The sequence below is a fragment of the Antennarius striatus genome, chromosome 8 (assembly GCF_040054535.1).
Source record: "Antennarius striatus isolate MH-2024 chromosome 8, ASM4005453v1, whole genome shotgun sequence".
Lineage (NCBI taxonomy): Eukaryota > Metazoa > Chordata > Actinopteri > Lophiiformes > Antennariidae > Antennarius > Antennarius striatus.
In genome coordinates, this window is record NC_090783.1 from 18,799,127 (window position 1) to 18,817,884 (window position 18,758).

The 18,758-nt window shown below is 40.2% G+C and overlaps 1 protein-coding gene across 1 annotated transcript; it reads left to right on the top strand.

Moving 5' to 3' along the window:
- The first annotated feature begins 1,269 nt into the window (after positions 1-1,269).
- polq (polymerase (DNA directed), theta) lies at positions 1,270-18,291 on the top strand. Its single transcript, XM_068322675.1, has 35 exons — positions 1,270-1,535; positions 1,697-1,796; positions 1,894-2,360; positions 2,457-2,692; positions 3,240-3,416; positions 4,098-4,228; positions 4,321-4,477; positions 4,560-4,671; positions 4,769-4,970; positions 5,057-5,198; positions 5,297-5,443; positions 5,536-5,748; positions 5,916-6,058; positions 6,230-6,407; positions 7,480-7,622; positions 7,781-7,974; positions 8,502-8,626; positions 9,018-9,261; positions 9,600-11,133; positions 11,237-12,806; positions 13,114-13,245; positions 13,318-13,520; positions 13,746-13,953; positions 14,042-14,235; positions 14,350-14,478; positions 14,553-14,727; positions 14,881-15,004; positions 16,025-16,125; positions 16,223-16,305; positions 16,385-16,486; positions 16,559-16,670; positions 17,424-17,548; positions 17,676-17,811; positions 17,897-18,003; positions 18,151-18,291. Exons 1-35 carry the CDS (start codon positions 1,465-1,467, stop codon positions 18,262-18,264), a joined length of 8,331 nt encoding a protein of 2,776 aa, XP_068178776.1. The 5' UTR covers positions 1,270-1,464; the 3' UTR covers positions 18,265-18,291.
- Positions 18,292-18,758: the final 467 nt, after the last annotated feature.

The following is an 18,758-nucleotide window of genomic DNA, read 5'->3' on the forward strand; positions in this document are numbered from 1 at the left end:
TTCACGCCCCGAACAGAACCCGAGGCCCCGCCCACAAGTTGTTGCTCCACCGCCGCAGGACGAAAATCTGATTTAGACCGGGGGCAATTCCACATTCAGAGGTTTATGGGTGCTGAGCGTCCAGGGTGCTGGCCGCCCAAGCAAGAGAAATTTCACCATTTTGTAAATTTTGATGCAATTTTGGACCATGCATTTCCACATTTGTAACATTTTAGAGGAGGAGATATGCTGTGACTAAACCCTCTACTTCTTTCACCTTCTCCCTCAGGGGTCGCCACAGCAAATCATTTGCTTCCATCTGTTCCTGCCTCCTGCATCTTCTCTCACACCAATACCTGTATGTCTTCTTTCACCATATCGATAAATCTCTTTGGTCTTTCTCTTTGCCTTCTGCCTTGAAGCTCCACCGTCCTCATCCAATATAACTGATTAAAACATCAAATTTTATAAATTATTTAAATGAGGAGCCACAGTAAAAGAATAATGAATTATAATTGTAATAAAAGGAATATATCTTAACATTAATTTCTGGAGGAAGACCATCCATGTGATACAGCACCTCCTCAACAAATACTGTACGTATAAATTAACACTACAGTATACATATGAATGTTTCTGGAATGAAACAGTCCCTAAAGTGGATGCCCAAAACAGAACTTTCTTATTGTTTGGACTTTAATTTCAAAAGCACAGGATGCAAATCACATTAACAAAAATAGACTTTCAATATATTATATAGTAGAAATACATAAACAAATATAATCTTCAAAAAAAGAGAAGTGCTTGATATCTACAAATTTCAGAGATAAATATCCAATCGATTTGAAAAAAATGGGAATTTTTTCAAGTGAATGCAACGCACTTATAGGTTTTTATGTCAGTTAACAATTCTCGTTTTTGTTAAAATAACGAAATAAGAGTTTTTTTTATTTTTATTTCACGAAGCCAGCAGCTCATTTTCATGAAATTTATAAACGAATCAGTCAACTTCTGTTATGATTTTTCATTTTCATGAAAATACAATACATTTCAATAACCATGTAATGTCACTGCTGTTCAAGGAATGGAGCTCAAACCTTGTTGTAATCTTTATCGCACTTTTATTTAGCTTCAAACAAACAAAAAAAAAACAGTGTATTGTGCAGTGATCCAGACGCTTACCCGCCGTTAGTGGCCTTCCAATCCGGAATAGGAACGTATCTCTTGCAGCATTTGTTTCCTCCGGACTGTTTTTCTGAAGCACCGGCGCACTTTTTCAGATTTGCTCAGTAGTCTGAACTGCTGGCGGTTAGATGCAGCGGTAATACAATCCACTGCGTTGTTTTAATCCACCCGCTCCGCTACATTTGATAAAAATGCTTAAACGGTCCGGTTTATAAAGTTGTGTCAGGAATCGATCTGATGTCATGGTAATTTACACTCGTCCACTCTCGCGTTTCGCAATCACAGTACCATTCCGGTACTATGAGCACCTCCAAAGCCCCCCCTAAAAAGAAAACCTACATGGGACAGCACCAGCTCAAAAAGAAGAAAGTGTAAGTGTAAATTACAGGTTTTGTTAGAATTGTAATGTTATTTGATTTGGAAGATTTGAATCGGATTCCCCATGTTTAGTGTGATTGTGTTTGTAAAAACTGGTTGAACATTGGTCTTCAATGCGATGGAGAAAGTTTTGTTGTTGTTTTTTTTTGGGAAGTTTCCAAGATACTGACGAACCAGCAGATGGAGAGAAACAGAAAAAGTGCTTGCCCGGCAAAACGAACAGATCTGGGGATGTTAGCAAAAGCAGACAAACGGTGAGTGTGACAGCTTGAAAGAATTTCACTTTGACAAGTCTGGTTCTCATTCTTATCTCAAAAGATGACAAATTACAACCATTGGTCTCAATTTCAGGGTGGAGGTGAATTGTTTAGTCTGGGAGAGTCTACATTAGCTCTCGATGAAGACATTCTGCATGTGTTCGATGCTGCTGATCCCATGCAGCCTCCTCCCAACAATTCCTGTGGAGCAGCAGAAGACAGAGATGCACTGGAAAAACCAACATCCTCAGCCATATTTGACTCTTCAGGATCTCTTTCAACAGTGGCAGAAAAAATGAGAGAGAGTGACAGAGCACCTCAGCCCACAGGTCAGGAATCTAAAAGAGTTTTGGGAGTGATTAGTGGTGATTGTAAGAAACAAGAATGGAGAGCTGATTGTAAAGACATTGCTCAGAGGCTTCTCTTTAGTGAAGACTCTGAGGATAGAGAACAAGCTCAGAGGTGTCCAGAAAACATACAGTCACCCCCGGCTTCTCCCAACTTCAGTGGGCAATCTGACCAAAAAATAAAAAATAATCCTCAAGAAGGCAACTTCACTGTGTGAGTCTTATCTTTCACTTTATTTGACATTTTTTGTTTATTTTTATTACATGATTTTGTAATTATCTGTAAAAAAAAAAGTTTTTTGGGTTTCAGTATTCAAAGAGTTACATCCAGAAGAAACAACTTGCCTTGCAGACGTGGGCCAGATGTGAATGCTGACTCACCTTTGGATGGGTCCGGGGACCACATTTTGTTCAGCCCCACTCGCCTTGCAGTGGCCATGAAGAAAGCCAGTCTCCAGCAGTTATTACAGAATCAGTCAACTCCTGTGCTCACAGTCCCCACTGGCTTTGATGTCAGTGTTCTCAGTGAAAGTTTACATCACCCAGGTGACATTTGTAATCTGCTTGTCTGTATTATTAACTCCTGTATTATTGCAGTAAAAGTGTTTTGTGATTTGTTTGAACTTTAATTTAGGAATTTGCATTAAAAAAAACCATGAAAGCATAGCATGCAAACTTCTGCCAACATCATTGTCACTGAACCCAGTGTTTTACACTGTATTTAAGCCTTTCAAGATAAAAAAAAAAAAAATCTAAAATTAAAGGATACAGACTAAAACATAAAAATAAATTTCTGAATTGCAAGATATGAATAAATACCTTTAATTCAGTGTAACAAACCAGTGAATATCATCAGACTGGAAATTTGTAGTGACACTCCAGCCTTACATATCCCTGTACCATATAAGTGAACGCCTCTGTTATACTGGTACATCCAGCTAGTAATACTCGAATGAATTATATTTATGTGTTACGTTAGATTACAGTATATCTCTAATGTACAGACTGAAATGAAATTTGAGTTTGTAAGATCATTTTGCTGTTCTTAAAAACACCTCCCTCAGTACTGTACTGTGTTTGTGCTCTACTGTAGGTAATGCTTTGCATGCTCCCATTGGACACACTGACCATCTACTACTGTCCAGTTGGGGCTTACCAAAACCTGTTCTTGACCGCTATCAGAAACTTGGAGTGACTCGTATGTTTGAATGGCAGGCTCAGTGTCTCACTGTTGGACAGGTGCTCCAGGGAGGTAACCTTGTGTACTCTGGTAAGAAACTGAACGTTTCTTTAAACCATGTGACTGAAAGAGTCAGCTACAATGGCCTTCTGCTGATGGTCCTTATAACGGAAAAAAATAAATTATATATGTATAAAACTTAAATGTTTGTGTGTGTGTGTATAATTTTAAATGAAAGATAAGAATGGTTTTACTTAGACTTTTCATCCCGTTCACTGGACAGTTGTTTTAGCCCCGTGCCAGTTTGTAGCATTGCCTTGTTACCTTATTGACCACCGTCTTTGGAATTTTAAGAATGGAAGCAAACTGGGGTGGCAGTGGCTCAGTGGTAGAGCGCAAGGTAGAGCAGGTCGTCCAATGTTCTCAGATCAGCGGTTCGATTCCCTCTCCTGCCCAAAAAACACCCGGAGGTGAGCTGACGGTTGGAGTCAGCTCACCTCTGTGTGTGTGTTTGTTCAGGGTCTGTACACACTAACATATGCATGTGATTTGATTAACTAGAGTGTGCCACTAATTTCCCTTTGGGGATTAATCGAGTATATAAAATAAAACAAAAGTCACTGGCAGTGAGGCTTCCTTTCCTCACTCATACATTTTCATTTTAACTCTTAAGCCATTGTTGTTATTTTTGCAATTTATAACTCTATCAAAGGATGAAATATAAACATTAACTGCTTGGCTATGTTCAGCTTTATATTCCCAATTTTTCAGCCCCCACTAGTGCTGGAAAAACTCTGGTGTCAGAGCTTCTGATGTTGAAACGTGTGTTGGAGACGAAAAGAAAATCTATCTTCATTCTGCCCTTTGTGTCAGTGGCCAAAGAGAAAATGCATTACCTTCAGGTGAAATTCCTTATTATGGTATTGCATCAACTACCATCAACTACCCTTTTGTGACTGTTTTCACATATTTCCACATGTTTCTGGATTTGTAGAGCGTATTTGACGAGGCAGGAGTTCGTGTTGACGGATACATGGGGAGCACTTCAGCTGCTGGAGGCTTCACATCACTGGATGTTGCTGTTTGTACCATAGAAAAAGCCAATTCTCTCATTAACAGACTCATTGAGGAGGACAGCATGGGCCTACTAGGTAATGCGCCAGTGATATTCATATGTCTTCTCGAGTATCAATCTCACATTATGATATTAATTGCTCTTTTTGCTACACTTAGGCATGGTGGTGGTCGACGAGTTGCATATGGTTGGAGATTGTGGAAGAGGATATCTACTAGAATTGCTTTTAACCAAAATCCGCTACATTTCCTTGAAGCAGAATCCCAATGGGTTTGTGTCTGTCTGCTTTTGTTTGTTTTATAGCTGCATTGTGTAAAAATAGTTTTTCCTCTGCTAATTCTGTTGATCTATTCAACCCTGCCTGTAGATCTCTAAGTGAAGGTGTGCAGATCATAGGTATGAGCGCCACCTTGCCTAATCTCTCCCTTCTGGCTTCCTGGTTGGGTGCAGAGCTTTACCAGACAGATTACAGACCTGTACCCCTACAGGAGCATCTCAAAGTGGGCTGTAATATTTACGACAAGAGCCTCTCTGTGGTCCGTCAGTTCACTCCTGCACTTCACGTCAAGGTAACGCTGTAATCTATATTAATCAGTCTAAGTGTTATGAGAGATGCCTGTAATGTGATTGCTCCTGAATTTGAACTTTCCTAAAGGGTGATGATGACCACATAGTGAGTTTGTGCTATGAGACGGTGAGAGAGGGCTGCTCGGTGTTAATGTTCTGTCCCTCAAAGAACTGGTGTGAGAAACTGGCAGACAGTATTGCGAGAGAGTTCTACAACTTCAGACATACTGGTACTTCAGACCTAATGTCATCTCAGAATCATTTACTTTTTGTGCCATCGGTATTTTAAAGTGAACTCAAAAGTCTTGCTCTTTCTTTGTCCTTTCAGAGCATCATGGCGATGCAGATCCTCAGATGGTGAGTCTGGATCATGAGGGATTAGTGAGCGTTGTGGCTCAGTTGAGACGTACTCCAGCTGGTTTAGACTCCATCCTCCAGAGGACTGTACCATGGGGGGTGGCCTTTCACCATGCTGGTGAATAAATTCATGTCGCTTCTTCTCCCCAACAAAATACTGACAGCATCTTTCAGGGTTTGAGTTTATGATGATGAATTCTGTCTCTTCAGGTTTGACATTTGATGAGCGTGATGTGTTGGAGGGTGCATTTCGTCAGGGCATGATCAGAGTCCTGGTTGCTACTTCTACCCTCTCTTCTGGGGTTAATCTACCAGCTCGTAGGGTCATCATTCGAACACCAACCTTTAATGGACACTTGTTGGATCCGCTTACATACAAACAGATGGCGGGACGTGCTGGAAGGAAAGGGATAGACACCATAGGTGAAAATCGAAACACTTAACTATTGCTCATTCATTATGATTCCATTCGCTTAAAGGGAAAACAGCTTAATTAATCTTCTCTAGTGTCAGTTAAAAATTAATATGTAAAGCAAACAGCAATAAGACATCACTTCTGTGATCTTTGCATTTTGTTTTTCCTCTCTCAGGTGAAAGTGTACTGATATGTAAGGAGACCGAGCGTCAGAAAGGTATTAGTCTCCTCAAAGGTTCACTTGAGCCAATCAGAAGCTGTCTTGTGAAAAGAGAAGGAGGAGGTGTCACTACCAGCATGCTGCGAGCTATTTTAGAGGTACGGCTGCTATCTTAAGAAACGGAAATAACCTTTAAGCTGCACATATCTCCTGATTTATTCTCCCTTACAGGGTAGTTACCTGACTCTATAGTGTGAGTTTATGTATGGTAAGATTAGTGTATTGAAAAAACACTTTCTTCTGCCTATAATTGTATAACAAACATGCAGATTATCGTTGGTGGTGTTGCCAGCACTCCACTGGACGTGAGGTCATATGCTTCGTGCTCACTCCTGGCAGCCAGCATGAAATGTGATGACAAAAAAGAATCAAACAAAGGAGCTATTGAGGCCTGTGTTGAATGGCTGATGGACAATGAATTTATCAGTATCCAGAAGGATGGACAAGGTACTGTGTCTCTCTTGTGCTGCATTTTTCTTCTATGAGCATTTTAATAAAAAACAAATTCGGTAGCACTTTATTTTAAGGTACACCTATTCACCATTAATTACTTGCTTATTAACATACAAATTAGTAACATATTGGCTCTTAATTACTCATTATTAAGTACTTATTAATGCCTTGTTCTGCATGGCCTTATTAAACAACCAGTAAGCGGTTTAATAAATGAGGTATTTGTACTTGTGCTGTCTTTGTTATTCTACCACTGAATGAGAGGGAACCTACTGTATAGATAGATCCATTTTTCAAAGACGTAACCCATCACTTCTTTATTGCAGTAGTTATGTGCTATAACATATTAACTAATTGTGAAAAGGAGGCAACTTTAGATTAGGGAACATGTGTTGGTTAATAAGTGTTCAACTATTAGTGAATTAGTAATGATCAAGATGTAACTTTAGTATGGGGAACATATTCTAAGCAACAAGGACTTAATTTAGAGTTATTTGGACACTTAATATTTGTAATTTTGTGTTTTGTTATGTTAAGTAAGTGGTATTAAGGGAGAATAACTATTCCTGGGGTACTACAACCTTATTAAGTCCATACTAAGCAAAGCATATTGAGATTGTAATTTATATACAACAACTTCCTTACTTAATACTAATAAGCAAGAATTCTGAGGTTATTGAGTGAAGACTCTTAGTTAATGGCTTACTGGTTGTTTAATAAGGCCATGCAGAACAAGGCATTAATAAGTACTTAATAATGACTAATTAAGAGCCAATATGTTACTAATTTGCATGTTAATAAGCAACTAATTAATGGTGAATAGGTGTATCTTAAAATAAAGTGTTACCACAAATTCTACTGACAGAGTAAAAAAAATGGTCCCAGTGTTATTTCTTTGATTGTGATGATTTTTATCAAATAAAAGCCATGTTTTAACAAATAAAGTCTTCATTGTATTCCTGCATAACCCTAATGTCATTTCAAAGTACTGTATATAAGTCTAAATATCATTGTTATTTCCTTTTCCGTCATTGTAAAGAATTGCATATTTGTTTTGCATATCCAGAGGAGCGGTACTGCCCATCCCAACTGGGTGCTGCGACCCTCTCCTCCTCTCTCTCCCCTCCCGAGGCTCTGGGAGTATTTGCAGATCTTCAGCGGGCCATGAAGGGCTTTGTGCTGGAAAATGACTTGCACATTCTGTACCTGGTACTCACAACACATATTTTGTATTACTTTTGTTCTTCAGAATTTTATGACAACTTTCTATTCGATCACCTCTGAACCCTTTGCCTCATCAAAAACAGCAGCAAAGAAGATGTTGAAATCATAGTATTAAAGAAATTGTGCTGTGAAATTCTCCTCAGATCACACCACTGTATGCAGAATGGACTTCTATAGATTGGTATCAGTTCTTCTGTCGCTGGGAACAGTTGTCATCATCCATGAAGAGAGTGGCAGAGCTGGTGGGCATCCAAGAAGGTTTTCTTGCTCGATCTGTCAGTGGCAAACTTGTCGCGAAGACAGAGAAGCAGCATAGACAGATGGCAATTCATAAACGGTAATGCATATAAGTATATAAATACAGTACAGTTAAAAATAAGGCAGAGACTGCAACATCCCGCGACTTACCCTGACCAACTTTCACGGTAGGTCAGGGTACCCTGAAAGTAGTACCGGATTAGTGCATAGACTAGTGCATATGGAGAAGGCCAGTGTGAGTAAGACCATAGATCAAAGCTAGTGCATTGGTAGATCAAAGTACTAGCTTTGATCTCTAATCTTACTCACACTGGCCTTCCCCTTCGTCTTTTTATCCTATCCGGTTCCTGAGTGTACAAAAGTTGACCTAATTTTCTCAAGGTCACCCTCTTTGCCGCCTGAGTAATGTGCTTTTTGTTTCATCTTTCTATCTGCAACGGTTGCGAAGATACTTGGTGGACAAACGAACGAATGGACGAACACTGACAATTACAATACATTACCGCTTTCAAGCGGGATGTAATACTACTTTTCTGGTCACTTTGGAGGTCTTTCAATATTTTGGGAGTTTTGTCCTCACATTTCCTCTTTCTTATGTCTTCCCAGGTTTTTCACCACCCTTGTGCTTCAGGATCTGGTGAATGAGGTGCCTTTGGGAACAGTGGCAACCAAATACAACTGCAGCCGTGGACAGCTGCAGTCTCTCCAGCAGTCTGCTTCTACTTATGCAGGTACATGACATAAGTACTATAATGTACAGTACTATAATGTACAATGTGAATATATACACAGGATTGGTGGCAGACTTTAATAATTTGTTGCAAGAAGCAGGAGCACTTCAGACAGATGGATAAGAGCACGGCTGATATTTTAGCACATACATTCATCCTGTAACCCCTACATTCATCTTAAGGGCTTGTGATTTGTGCATTAAGTGTAAGAAGGCTCAGAAGTGTGGCTCAGGAGTATTTCTGCGTAGGTGGGAGAAAGAATCATACTATTTAATTCATAAACAGAAAAAATTGGAAATAGCACTAAAAAGCCATAAATTTGTAGTTAAATGATGTTAGAGCCCCTATTGTCAGTTGTGCAGCTGACAGCAACATTCTGTTCTTCCTTCAGGCATGGTCACAGTATTTTGCAAGCGCCTTGGTTGGCACAACATGGAGCTATTGGTATCGCAATACCAGACTAGGCTGAGCTTTGGAGTCCAGAGGGAGCTGGTCGACCTTGTCAGGGTTTCCCTCCTGAATGCAGCACGAGCAAGAACACTGTACGCACAAGGCTTCTGTACCGTGGCTGAACTAGCCAGGGCTACTGTAGCTGATGTTGAGAAAGCCTTGAGGAATGCTGTCCCATTTAAAAGGTAGGGGAGGGTTTCTTTGTGTATGTCATCTATCAAGAATCAATTTAGCCAAACAACGTTATAAATCTCTTTACAGCCCATTCAGGTTATATCAAATTCAGGACCGCTGTAATGATGTGTGCCAAAGCCTCTGTCATTCTGTTTCTCGGAATGACGGACTTTAAAACCTGTAAGACCTGTATACTGTATATAGAGACACGCTGAAAAAGTAAAGAAAGCAAATTGTGGAAAATCATAAGCTTTAATATAAATTGTAAATGTAACATCTGCACACAAAGCTGTAATCTCCCTGAAAGTACAAGATGTAAAGCCAATGTTTGGCCATCTGTCTTCCTCAGCTCTAAGCGTGCAGTGGATGAGAGTGAATACGAGGTGGCTGAGAGACGGACCCTCCGCTGTGTCTGGGCCACTGGTGGTCGGGCCCTGACTGAACGGGAAGCAGCTCTCGAGATCGTGTCTGAGGCAAGGCTCCTCCTTCAGGGGGACCTGGCTCAGTTAGGTGTACACTGGGACCCAGAAACTTGTCCTCCTGGGGATCCTGTTGTGAACAGCCCTGATGCCCATCAGAGCAGCGACTCAGACAACTTATTTATTAAGGATCATCAAAAAAGAGACAAATTCAAAAATAGTGAGAGTAGGAACAAAAGTGGTAAAGAGAATGAAGAAGAGCATGAACGTGAGAAATGTACGGAAAGAGGAGGATATACCACGAGGGATCAAAGGAAGAACGGGCAAGATGACAATGCATTGAACAGCAAACTGGAGGAGCACAGAAAAGAAGACAGGACAGACTCAGGAATCAGACAGACAGAGATTGAAGTGTTAGCGGAGAGAGACGTGGAAACAAAAAATGATGTAAATAATAAAAAATCAGTAACAGCAAATGAAACAACATACTCAGATGAAAACATAGACAAACAAAAGCACACAATGTCAAATCTTGGTGGGGAGTCATGCGAAGGTATTATCTCAATCAGGCCAGACAGACACCAAGAGAATCATCTTGGTCCCGAAAGGAACCTCACACAGGAATTGGCTGAGATCTTATGGAGCCCTCTCCCTCAACCGACGCCACATCCACAACCTTCTCCTTCCCCAATGCCTCCCCCTAGGATTAGAGCTCCGAGCTACAGAGGAGAAGCACAACACAGTGTTGCAGCAAGGCCATTCATGGAAGATGGTTCAACAGGATCTGTTTCCTCACCTGTGCAGCCAGGCAGAGTGAAACATTCAAGAGCATTAAGTAAAGTCCTCCACTCCATGCAGACGGACAAAAGCCTCCAAGATAATGTACAGATTGCACAGATGCCATGTCCAAAATCATCTTCTCTCCAAAATTCGTCACTTGAAGGCCAAGTGCCTGAAGCTATTCAGGCTCCATGCCCTGTCCTGGAAACCCTTGCTGATATACCTGCATATAAAAATGTAGATGTCCAAAACCCCCTCTTGTCAGTTTCGCCTACCTCTTCTCCTTTATTCTCTCCTGAGTCCAAGCGGAGAAGAGTAGATGATAGAGAACCAGATAAGTTTTCATCTCCCGAGTTGTACGAAGGAGGTGAGAGAGATCGAGAAGCCGAGGGAGCTGTTGAAAAAGAAGAAGAGAGTTTTGGAGACAGCTTTGAGTTGGACACTCAGACAGAAAGAATGATCATTCAAAAGACATTCCCATGCGCTGATGGAAATGATACGGGTACGAACCAGCCAGTAGAGACAAAGAAGATAAGAGAGGAGGACGCTGAAGCGTCTGTAGAGTTGGAAAAAAATGTAAATGAGGGAAATAGAAGACTTGAAACGCCTGAGAATGTATGTCCCAGATTCAATATTTCTCTTACAGAAAGTCAGATGGAACGTATCCTGAACACCAGCCATCAGGTAAGTGTCCAGAATGTAATAGAATGTACTTGCTGCACGTAACACCAAATGTGATCACATGAAAGCTGTGATTTTCTTTTTATTTTCTTTTTTTGCTATTTAGATTTCTCCTGATTTAGGTGGCCGTAACATAATTGGAGATAATGATAGAGGTGATGAGGACGAAGCCGTTGGTGCTGATAATTCTTTCTCTGAGAATGTCAGCAAAAGCAGTAGCTTCCTGTTTGACAGCCTGTATGATAGTTCTCTGCTGGCAGATCTGAGCCCATATCAAAGCCTTGAACAATTGGATGAAGAGGAATCAGCTGGCCAAGAGATCGCAGTCGTGTCAACCCAGGAGCAAAGGTGTAGCAAACTTCTTGCCAATGAGGAAGCAGAAAAACGAGAAGCCATCCAATGGAGTGAGTCCTCCTTCAATCTGTCGGAGTGGGGTGACTCACTTTTGATCAGTGAACACTTTTTGGAGAGACAAACCTTTCTCAAACACAAAGAGGGAACTCAAACAGAGGTTGAAGCCAGTCCAAAGCAACCCAGAACAGACCTTGATTTCCCTGAGCAGAAATTGTCAGAATCACAGCTTAAACTGAGTGGAATCCAGCCCGAACCCACCACTACAACTACTACCATGGATAATGATCACAACATACATACAGCTAGAACTAATCAAGGCTATGCACACAAAATTAACCAGGAAAATAGAACACACTATAGCGTGACACTTGATGAAAAATTGAAGAAAGGAGAAATGTGTCCTTCCTTGTCTGCTGCCAATGATGCGTCTGAAAACTCCCTTTACTGCAGCCCTGTTTTACAAGAGATCTTTGACCGCTGGCCTAGTATGTCTGACCACCACTGCCAAAACGGCACAGATGATCACAGAGCCAATATTATACTGATAAATAAAACCAAAGAAGGTCTTCCTCAGCCCTCAATACCAGTGACCAGAAAGAAGGGGAAGCAAAATATGCAAATAGTTGCTGCTGCGAGTAATACTGAACCATCAAGATATGATGGCGATGATATAACAGAGAAAACTGGCTCTGCTGGTGATTTCATTCCCCCAACTCAACAAAAGCCACCAGTTACTCCAAAGGTGAAACTGACTTCTGTAACTGTCCAGTCACCTCTTACAGCTCAGCCGCTTAACCAATCAAGTCCTTTAACCCTCCTGACACAGAAACCAGCAACCACAAATAGTCTTAAATCTTGTGGTAATTTGGACAGTGATAATCAACCTGAAGCTGTTGTGGACACAAACCAGCCTAATTCTTCATCTTCTACTGATGACAACCAGAAACACCAGCTGGGACACAAACCGAAGATGCTTCCTGTTGCACACTCAAGTTCAAAAGCACAACCCCAGTTACTCCCCAACCAGAATGTCAGCCCTCTCCAGTGCAATAAATCTCCTTCATCTGCCAAACCAGAGCTCTGCACCAATGTCACAATACCTGGTATTGTTGAAGGAGTCACTCGTCAGCTGTCCCAGGATGCATCAATTTGTTCCAGCAACTCTGGCACCTTTTCCATCATAGATGTAGCAAGTGACAAGCAACTCTTCAAAACCTTCATTAATGAGTGGAAAACAAAGGAGCGGTACTCTCTAACTTTGGCCTTTGAGAAGAGAGAAGTCGGAGAGAAACCTGACGGAATAGGAGGGAAACACAAGAGAGGTAACTAGTAAAGGCAGAGCACTAACCCTAGGACTGATAACATCTGTCTTGTATTTACTGCAGGGAATCTCTTTTCTTGCAAATGCATCTACTCAAGTACAGTACTGTACTTCAGAACAAGTACACACATGAACAGGGCCCTTTGTTTTATGCAGAATAAGTATTTTAACTTTGGATACTGAAAGTGATACTTAAAATACTTGATAGTTGTTGATGATGTTTGTATGTATATAAATATGGCATTGGACAATTTAATTGTTATTTGTATACAGTGTAATCCTTGCACTTGTTTTCTGTACATCATCAGCTTATCAAAAGCTCCAAGGGGTTGATGGCTTTCCAATGAGAGACAGTGACGGACTGGTATTGATAGGACTTTCTGTCTGCTGGGGAGCAAGGGATGCCTACTATTTATCTTTGCAGCAAGAACAGAGCAAAGGTGAAGATGCACACATGGATTTATGTGTAGGTTCAATGTAGTGTTTCCTTATGTTGAGCTGCTACCCTCCAGGTTTGAGCTCGAGCCTGGCCCCGCCTCCACTGGATGATGATTTGCCAGTAAGTGAGAGGCTGGCACAAGTGAGGACCTGTCTGAGCAGGCAATCGGCTAGTCGTAGACAGGGTGTGGCTGTCGCTTATGACATCATCCAGGTGTACAAGATGTTAGTGCTGAGCTGTGGCATCAGCTTGGAGGGAAGCTGCGAAGATCCCAAGGTGAGAGAAATCCATACAGTCCATACAGTAGATAGAAGCTTAAGCCATGATGCTCCCGAATAAACCATTGAAGGGGATTTCATTAAAGCCATAGCATTCACCAAGGCAAACACTTTTACAGAGAACACACAAAATTGCATGTCAATGATATTTGCTAAAATAGTTGCGTAATGTTTTTTTCGAGGGGAAAATTTTTTTAGCAACATGACTGAATGTCTTTGGTAGGTTGCGTGTTGGCTAATGGACCCAGGCAGTGAGGAGAGGACTCTACCCAACATGGTGACAGTCTACTGTCCTGATGAATTGCCTCTGCTGGATGGACTTGGGAATGCACATGCACACTGTCCTCGTGTTAGGGCAGCGACCATGAGTGTGCTCATACTGGCTGTGATGAACCATCTCACTGGCCTGCTAGAGAAAGATGGCATGCTGGGTATAACGGGGAAATAATAACAGCTATTCATACAGTATTTCTTCGGCTGTGACTTGTATTGCTCTAATGTAATTTGCGCATGTTCCAGACTTTTTCAGGAGTGTCGAGATGCCTTCCCAGATGTGTTTGGCTCTATTGGAATTGAACGGAATAGGCTTCAGCGTCGAAGAGTTCGAGAGACAAAAACACGTGATGCAAGCCAAACTAACAATGCTGGAATCTCAGGCTTACAAGTTGGCCGGACACAACTTCTCCCTGACCAGCACTGAAGACATAGCACAGGTCTAATTGTCACTTTGGTAGTTCAGTTATGTCTTTCAATCAAAATCATAAGTTACATAATGTAACAAAGAAAGTAAAAACATAAATTGTGAATTTTCCAAACCTGGACTGTAGGTTTTGTTTTTAGAGCTCCATCTGCCTCCAAACGGCAATTTGGATGGATCAAAAGTTAAGAAGACTCTTGGCTACACAAGGAGAGGCGGTGGTAGAGTGCGACTTGGAAAGCAGTTCAGCACTACCAAGGTAAAAATTATATTACATTCATTTCTTCATGCTTTGTTTGCAATTTTTTAAACTCATTTGAAATGACTTTGCAGGATGTCCTCGAGAAGCTTCGCCCCCTGCACCCACTGCCAGGTGTGATTCTGGAATGGAGGCGAATCACGAATGCCTTGACTAAAGTTGTGTTCCCCCTGCAGAGGGAGAAACATTACCACCCTGTACTAACAATGGACAGAATATACCTCACTGCACAAACACACACAGCCACAGGTAAAACATAAACACACATACACACTGATAAATCACAGCACAGTCCTCTGTTTCCAATGTATTTGAAGACACACCTTGATGTCACGGAGTTAAGTGAAGCTAATAAGTTAACATCAATCATGTAGTAGCTCAGTTTGTTCTGTTCTCTGTCAGGCAGGGTGAGCTTCACTGAGCCCAACATACAAAACGTCCCCAAAGACTTTGAGATTTCCATGCCCACCACAGTGGTTGAGAGCCCACCTTCACAGGACAGATGTCATCTAATCACCAAAGCAGGGTAGGTCTCCACCTCTCAAACTGGGCTCCAATAGAACACCGCGAATATTTCTCTGTTAAATTAGGTTTGGGTAGATGTCACTTAGTAATATAAATTAATTTTTGAATATTAGTCTGAATTTTAAGTTTCTTTTACTTAAACTCTTTTGACATAAATAAGGTAAATTCAGGCTATATAACACAGCAGCAGTTTGTAACACATATATCACACCCAGAAACAGTGTGTACTATTTGAATATTATCTTGAATATTACCATATCCTGCTTTTGGGCTGGGGCATCTTGTGCACAGTCAGATATTTTCATCATAGAACAGATTAGTGTCAGTGATGGCATAAATTCATGTGTCCTTATCCACCTGGATATGAGACCTTTATACACTTTTGTTTGGATGTAACTTCTTTCCTAATATTCATAACACATGTGCCTGTAGTTTGTTTTTGACATTTGTCATAATAACTTGTTTTTGCTTTTATGTTAGTTTCAGTCAAGTACTAAAAATGTAAAACAAAAAAAATAATTCTATAATAATAAATTAAATAAAACGTATAAACTGAGGGCATTCTAAACCAGGTAAATATTTTGAATGGTTCCACACAGAGTTCTAAAATTTGACAGGTGAGCCAGCTGAGGGTGGTGTTTACTTGTACTAATGTAAATGACATATAAAAACCATTGTATAAAATGTTTTGGCCTTTAACAGGCAAAAGCATACATATGCAAGACTTATTGTAAAAATAATTTTTACAGCTGCATTTTGTTCATAAAATTAATTATATAATTTAAACAAGTTTGGCACATGCCTGGTCGATACATTCATATGCTAATCCATAAAGCCACGTGATGACTGTCACTTCTAAGTAATAAAATTACCTTGACAAATACCATTTATGATTTGTGTGGATGGGGAAGCAATATATCCTTGGGTTCTGTACAGAATTGATGAGGCTATATGTTGAGGTAATGCCAACAAGAATATTTTGATTTTTCCTTTGCTTTGTCACTTAAATATTCTGTTACAGAAAGCGAAAATGTTCTTTAGTGCCATCATTTGCAGCTGTCAGTGAAGAACAAGGCCCAGCTTTCTCTGTCAGCATGAGACATGCTTTTGTACCCTTTTCAGGTTGTATACATTTATATATTTTGCATTGTGATCAACTTCTCCATCTTCAGTTTTGTCTCAGAGACTTACCTCAGCTTCTCTTAACTCTGTACTGTAGGTGGGATGATACTGGCTGTTGATTATTCCCAGCTGGAGTTGAGAGTGTTGGCTCATTTCTCCAAAGATCAGCGCCTCTTGCAGGTCCTTTGCTTTGATGTAGTGAACAACATGAGATTATCACATGAGCATTAGTGAATTCAGGAACTGTGCATATCTCCAGGTGCTGAATGGAGGTGCAGATGTGTTTCGCTGCATTGCTGCTGAATGGAAAAGTGTTGACCCAGGGTCTGTGAACGATGACCTCAGGCAACAGGCTAAGCAGGTACAATCAGGCAGAAAAGATTCTCACTGCTATTCTTTTTGTATGGTACTGTAAATATGTTGATCTTTGCAGATTTGCTATGGCATTATCTATGGGATGGGAGCCAAATCTTTAGGGGAGCAAATGGGAGTTGAGGAGAATGATGCGGCCTGCTACATAGAGAGTTTCAAAGCCAGATACAAAGGTATACATTGCTGTTTCTATTCATTTCACCCACAATTTTCTGGACACAATTTATTGCTTGTGTGTATATGAACGTTTTTGGCAGTATTTTTATTTTACATACACATGAAGTTGTTAATGATGTACTTCAATGCACTGCTTTTTCATATCAAAGATGTGACAATTCAGGTAGTGCAGTGCATGAAAATTGCTGAAGGAAGTATTCACAAGACCAGTTTGAAAAGCTATGAACAATGTGGAGGGGCATTTAGGTCAATCATGTTTCATTTGTGGAACACAGCTCTAAAATTTTTTAAATATATTTTCATGCAACATTCAATTACAACATGAGGTTGTTCCTTAGATATGTGGAATTCTTTGTTTTTAGTTTCCATGGTTACATATTGGAGTTGAGGTGATTCTGGGAATGAGTTTTGTTTCCAGAGCAGATGTCACATACAACGCACCAAACAAATACTGATGGGGTTTGACACTTGCCAATTTTATTTTTTTAGTCAGTTGTACAATTTACTGATTCCACATCATTAATCTTTAATTTGACACTTTTTATAATATAAAAGATGTACCTTAGGCAGCCATATGATTATTTCTTGCTTGTACTGTATGTCGTATGAAGTAGCCTTTTTAGTAGCCTCATTTATTCAGTAGGATTTTGTCCTTTAGTGAAATGTGTTTGTAGCAGGACATCCTGAGTAATTCATATTTTAAATTCCAAAGCAGAAACGATGAGTTCATGCCCTGTCTTTTGTTTTAGGTATTAATGGTTTTCTTCGACAAACTGTGAAGAACTGTATAAAAAACGGCTACGTTCAGAGTCTGATGGGACGTAGGAGATACCTACCTGGGATCACTAATAGCAACATGCATGCAAAAGCACAAGTAAGCATCCTTGTCCGTCACGTCAGAAAGAATTTACTAAGTGCCATCATTTGCAGCTGGCAAAAGTCACAAACGTACTGTTTTGATATATTCTAAAAAGTACCCTGTTTTCTTTTGCATGATTCAGGCAGAGCGCCAGGCAGTGAACACAACCATACAGGGCTCAGCAGCAGACATTGTTAAACTTGCAACAGTGAATATCCAGAAACGTCTAAAAATAACATATCCTGCAGCTCCTGTTTCCCACCGACACACATGCTCAGGTGACTTCTTTTTCCACTCTATAGAAACACGTACAGTACAAGTTTGCAAAAGATCATACCTAATGTCAGACGGTGTATTATACAGCCAGCAACCAACGCAGGGCTGTGACATCTCAACTCAGAGGGGCCTACTTTGTCCTGCAACTGCATGATGAGCTCATTTATGAAACGTCAGAGGAGGATCTCATACAGGTACGGCAATTGCTGTTTGTATTGTCAGTTTAATACCTTGTGTGAAGTACAGTATGTGCATCTACAGAAAACATGACGCTGCTTGGCAGACTTTCATTTTAATGGTTTATTTCTATATACATAATTATTCCTCTTTTTCTCTGTCAGGTTGCTCAGATAGTCAAGCGGGAGATGGAGTCGGCAGTAAAATTGTATGTAAAACTAAAGGTCAAAGTCAAGGTTGGACCCAGTTGGGGCAACTTGCAGGATATAGAGTTGTAACATTTGGATTAAATGAAATGATTTGTACTTATTTAAGATTCTGTAATATGTCAATATTTTTTTTACATTAAATACATTTTTAAACTGCTACATTCATAATGAAATTAAGATAACTAAAGGCTCTAAATGTATTTGATGAATTCTTTTTTTTAATGTATTATAAGAAAATGTGCCATGAAATTTTATATTTTATGAAAGTCTGTGGCTGCCAAGAACTGTTGTTCATTCTGTGAAACATTAAACTCTTAAAAGAATCAAAAATCCCACCATTCAATGTAAGGTAACCGTCCTGCATCAATCTGGAATCAAAACAGACTTCCAGCTTTTTAACTCTATAATACATTTAAAAACAGACTGAAGAATCAGTAAAGATATCCTGAAACTCACATTTTATTGGACCATTAATTGCTTGGTTACCATAAAAACAGATCATCACTGTCACTCTTTAATGCTTTTTTTTTTTTTTTACACTTGACATGACATTTAATTATTCA

Coding starts and splice junctions, on each gene's coding strand:
- polq (XM_068322675.1), top strand. CDS start 1,465: ATGAGCACCTCCAAAGCCCCCCCTAAAAAGAAAACCTACATGGGACAG. Junction 4,478..4,559: donor GGACAGCATGGGCCTACTAG/GTAATGCGCCAG, acceptor TGCTACACTTAG/GCATGGTGGTGGTCGACGAG. Junction 16,126..16,222: donor TGCTTTTGTACCCTTTTCAG/GTTGTATACATT, acceptor TCTGTACTGTAG/GTGGGATGATACTGGCTGTT.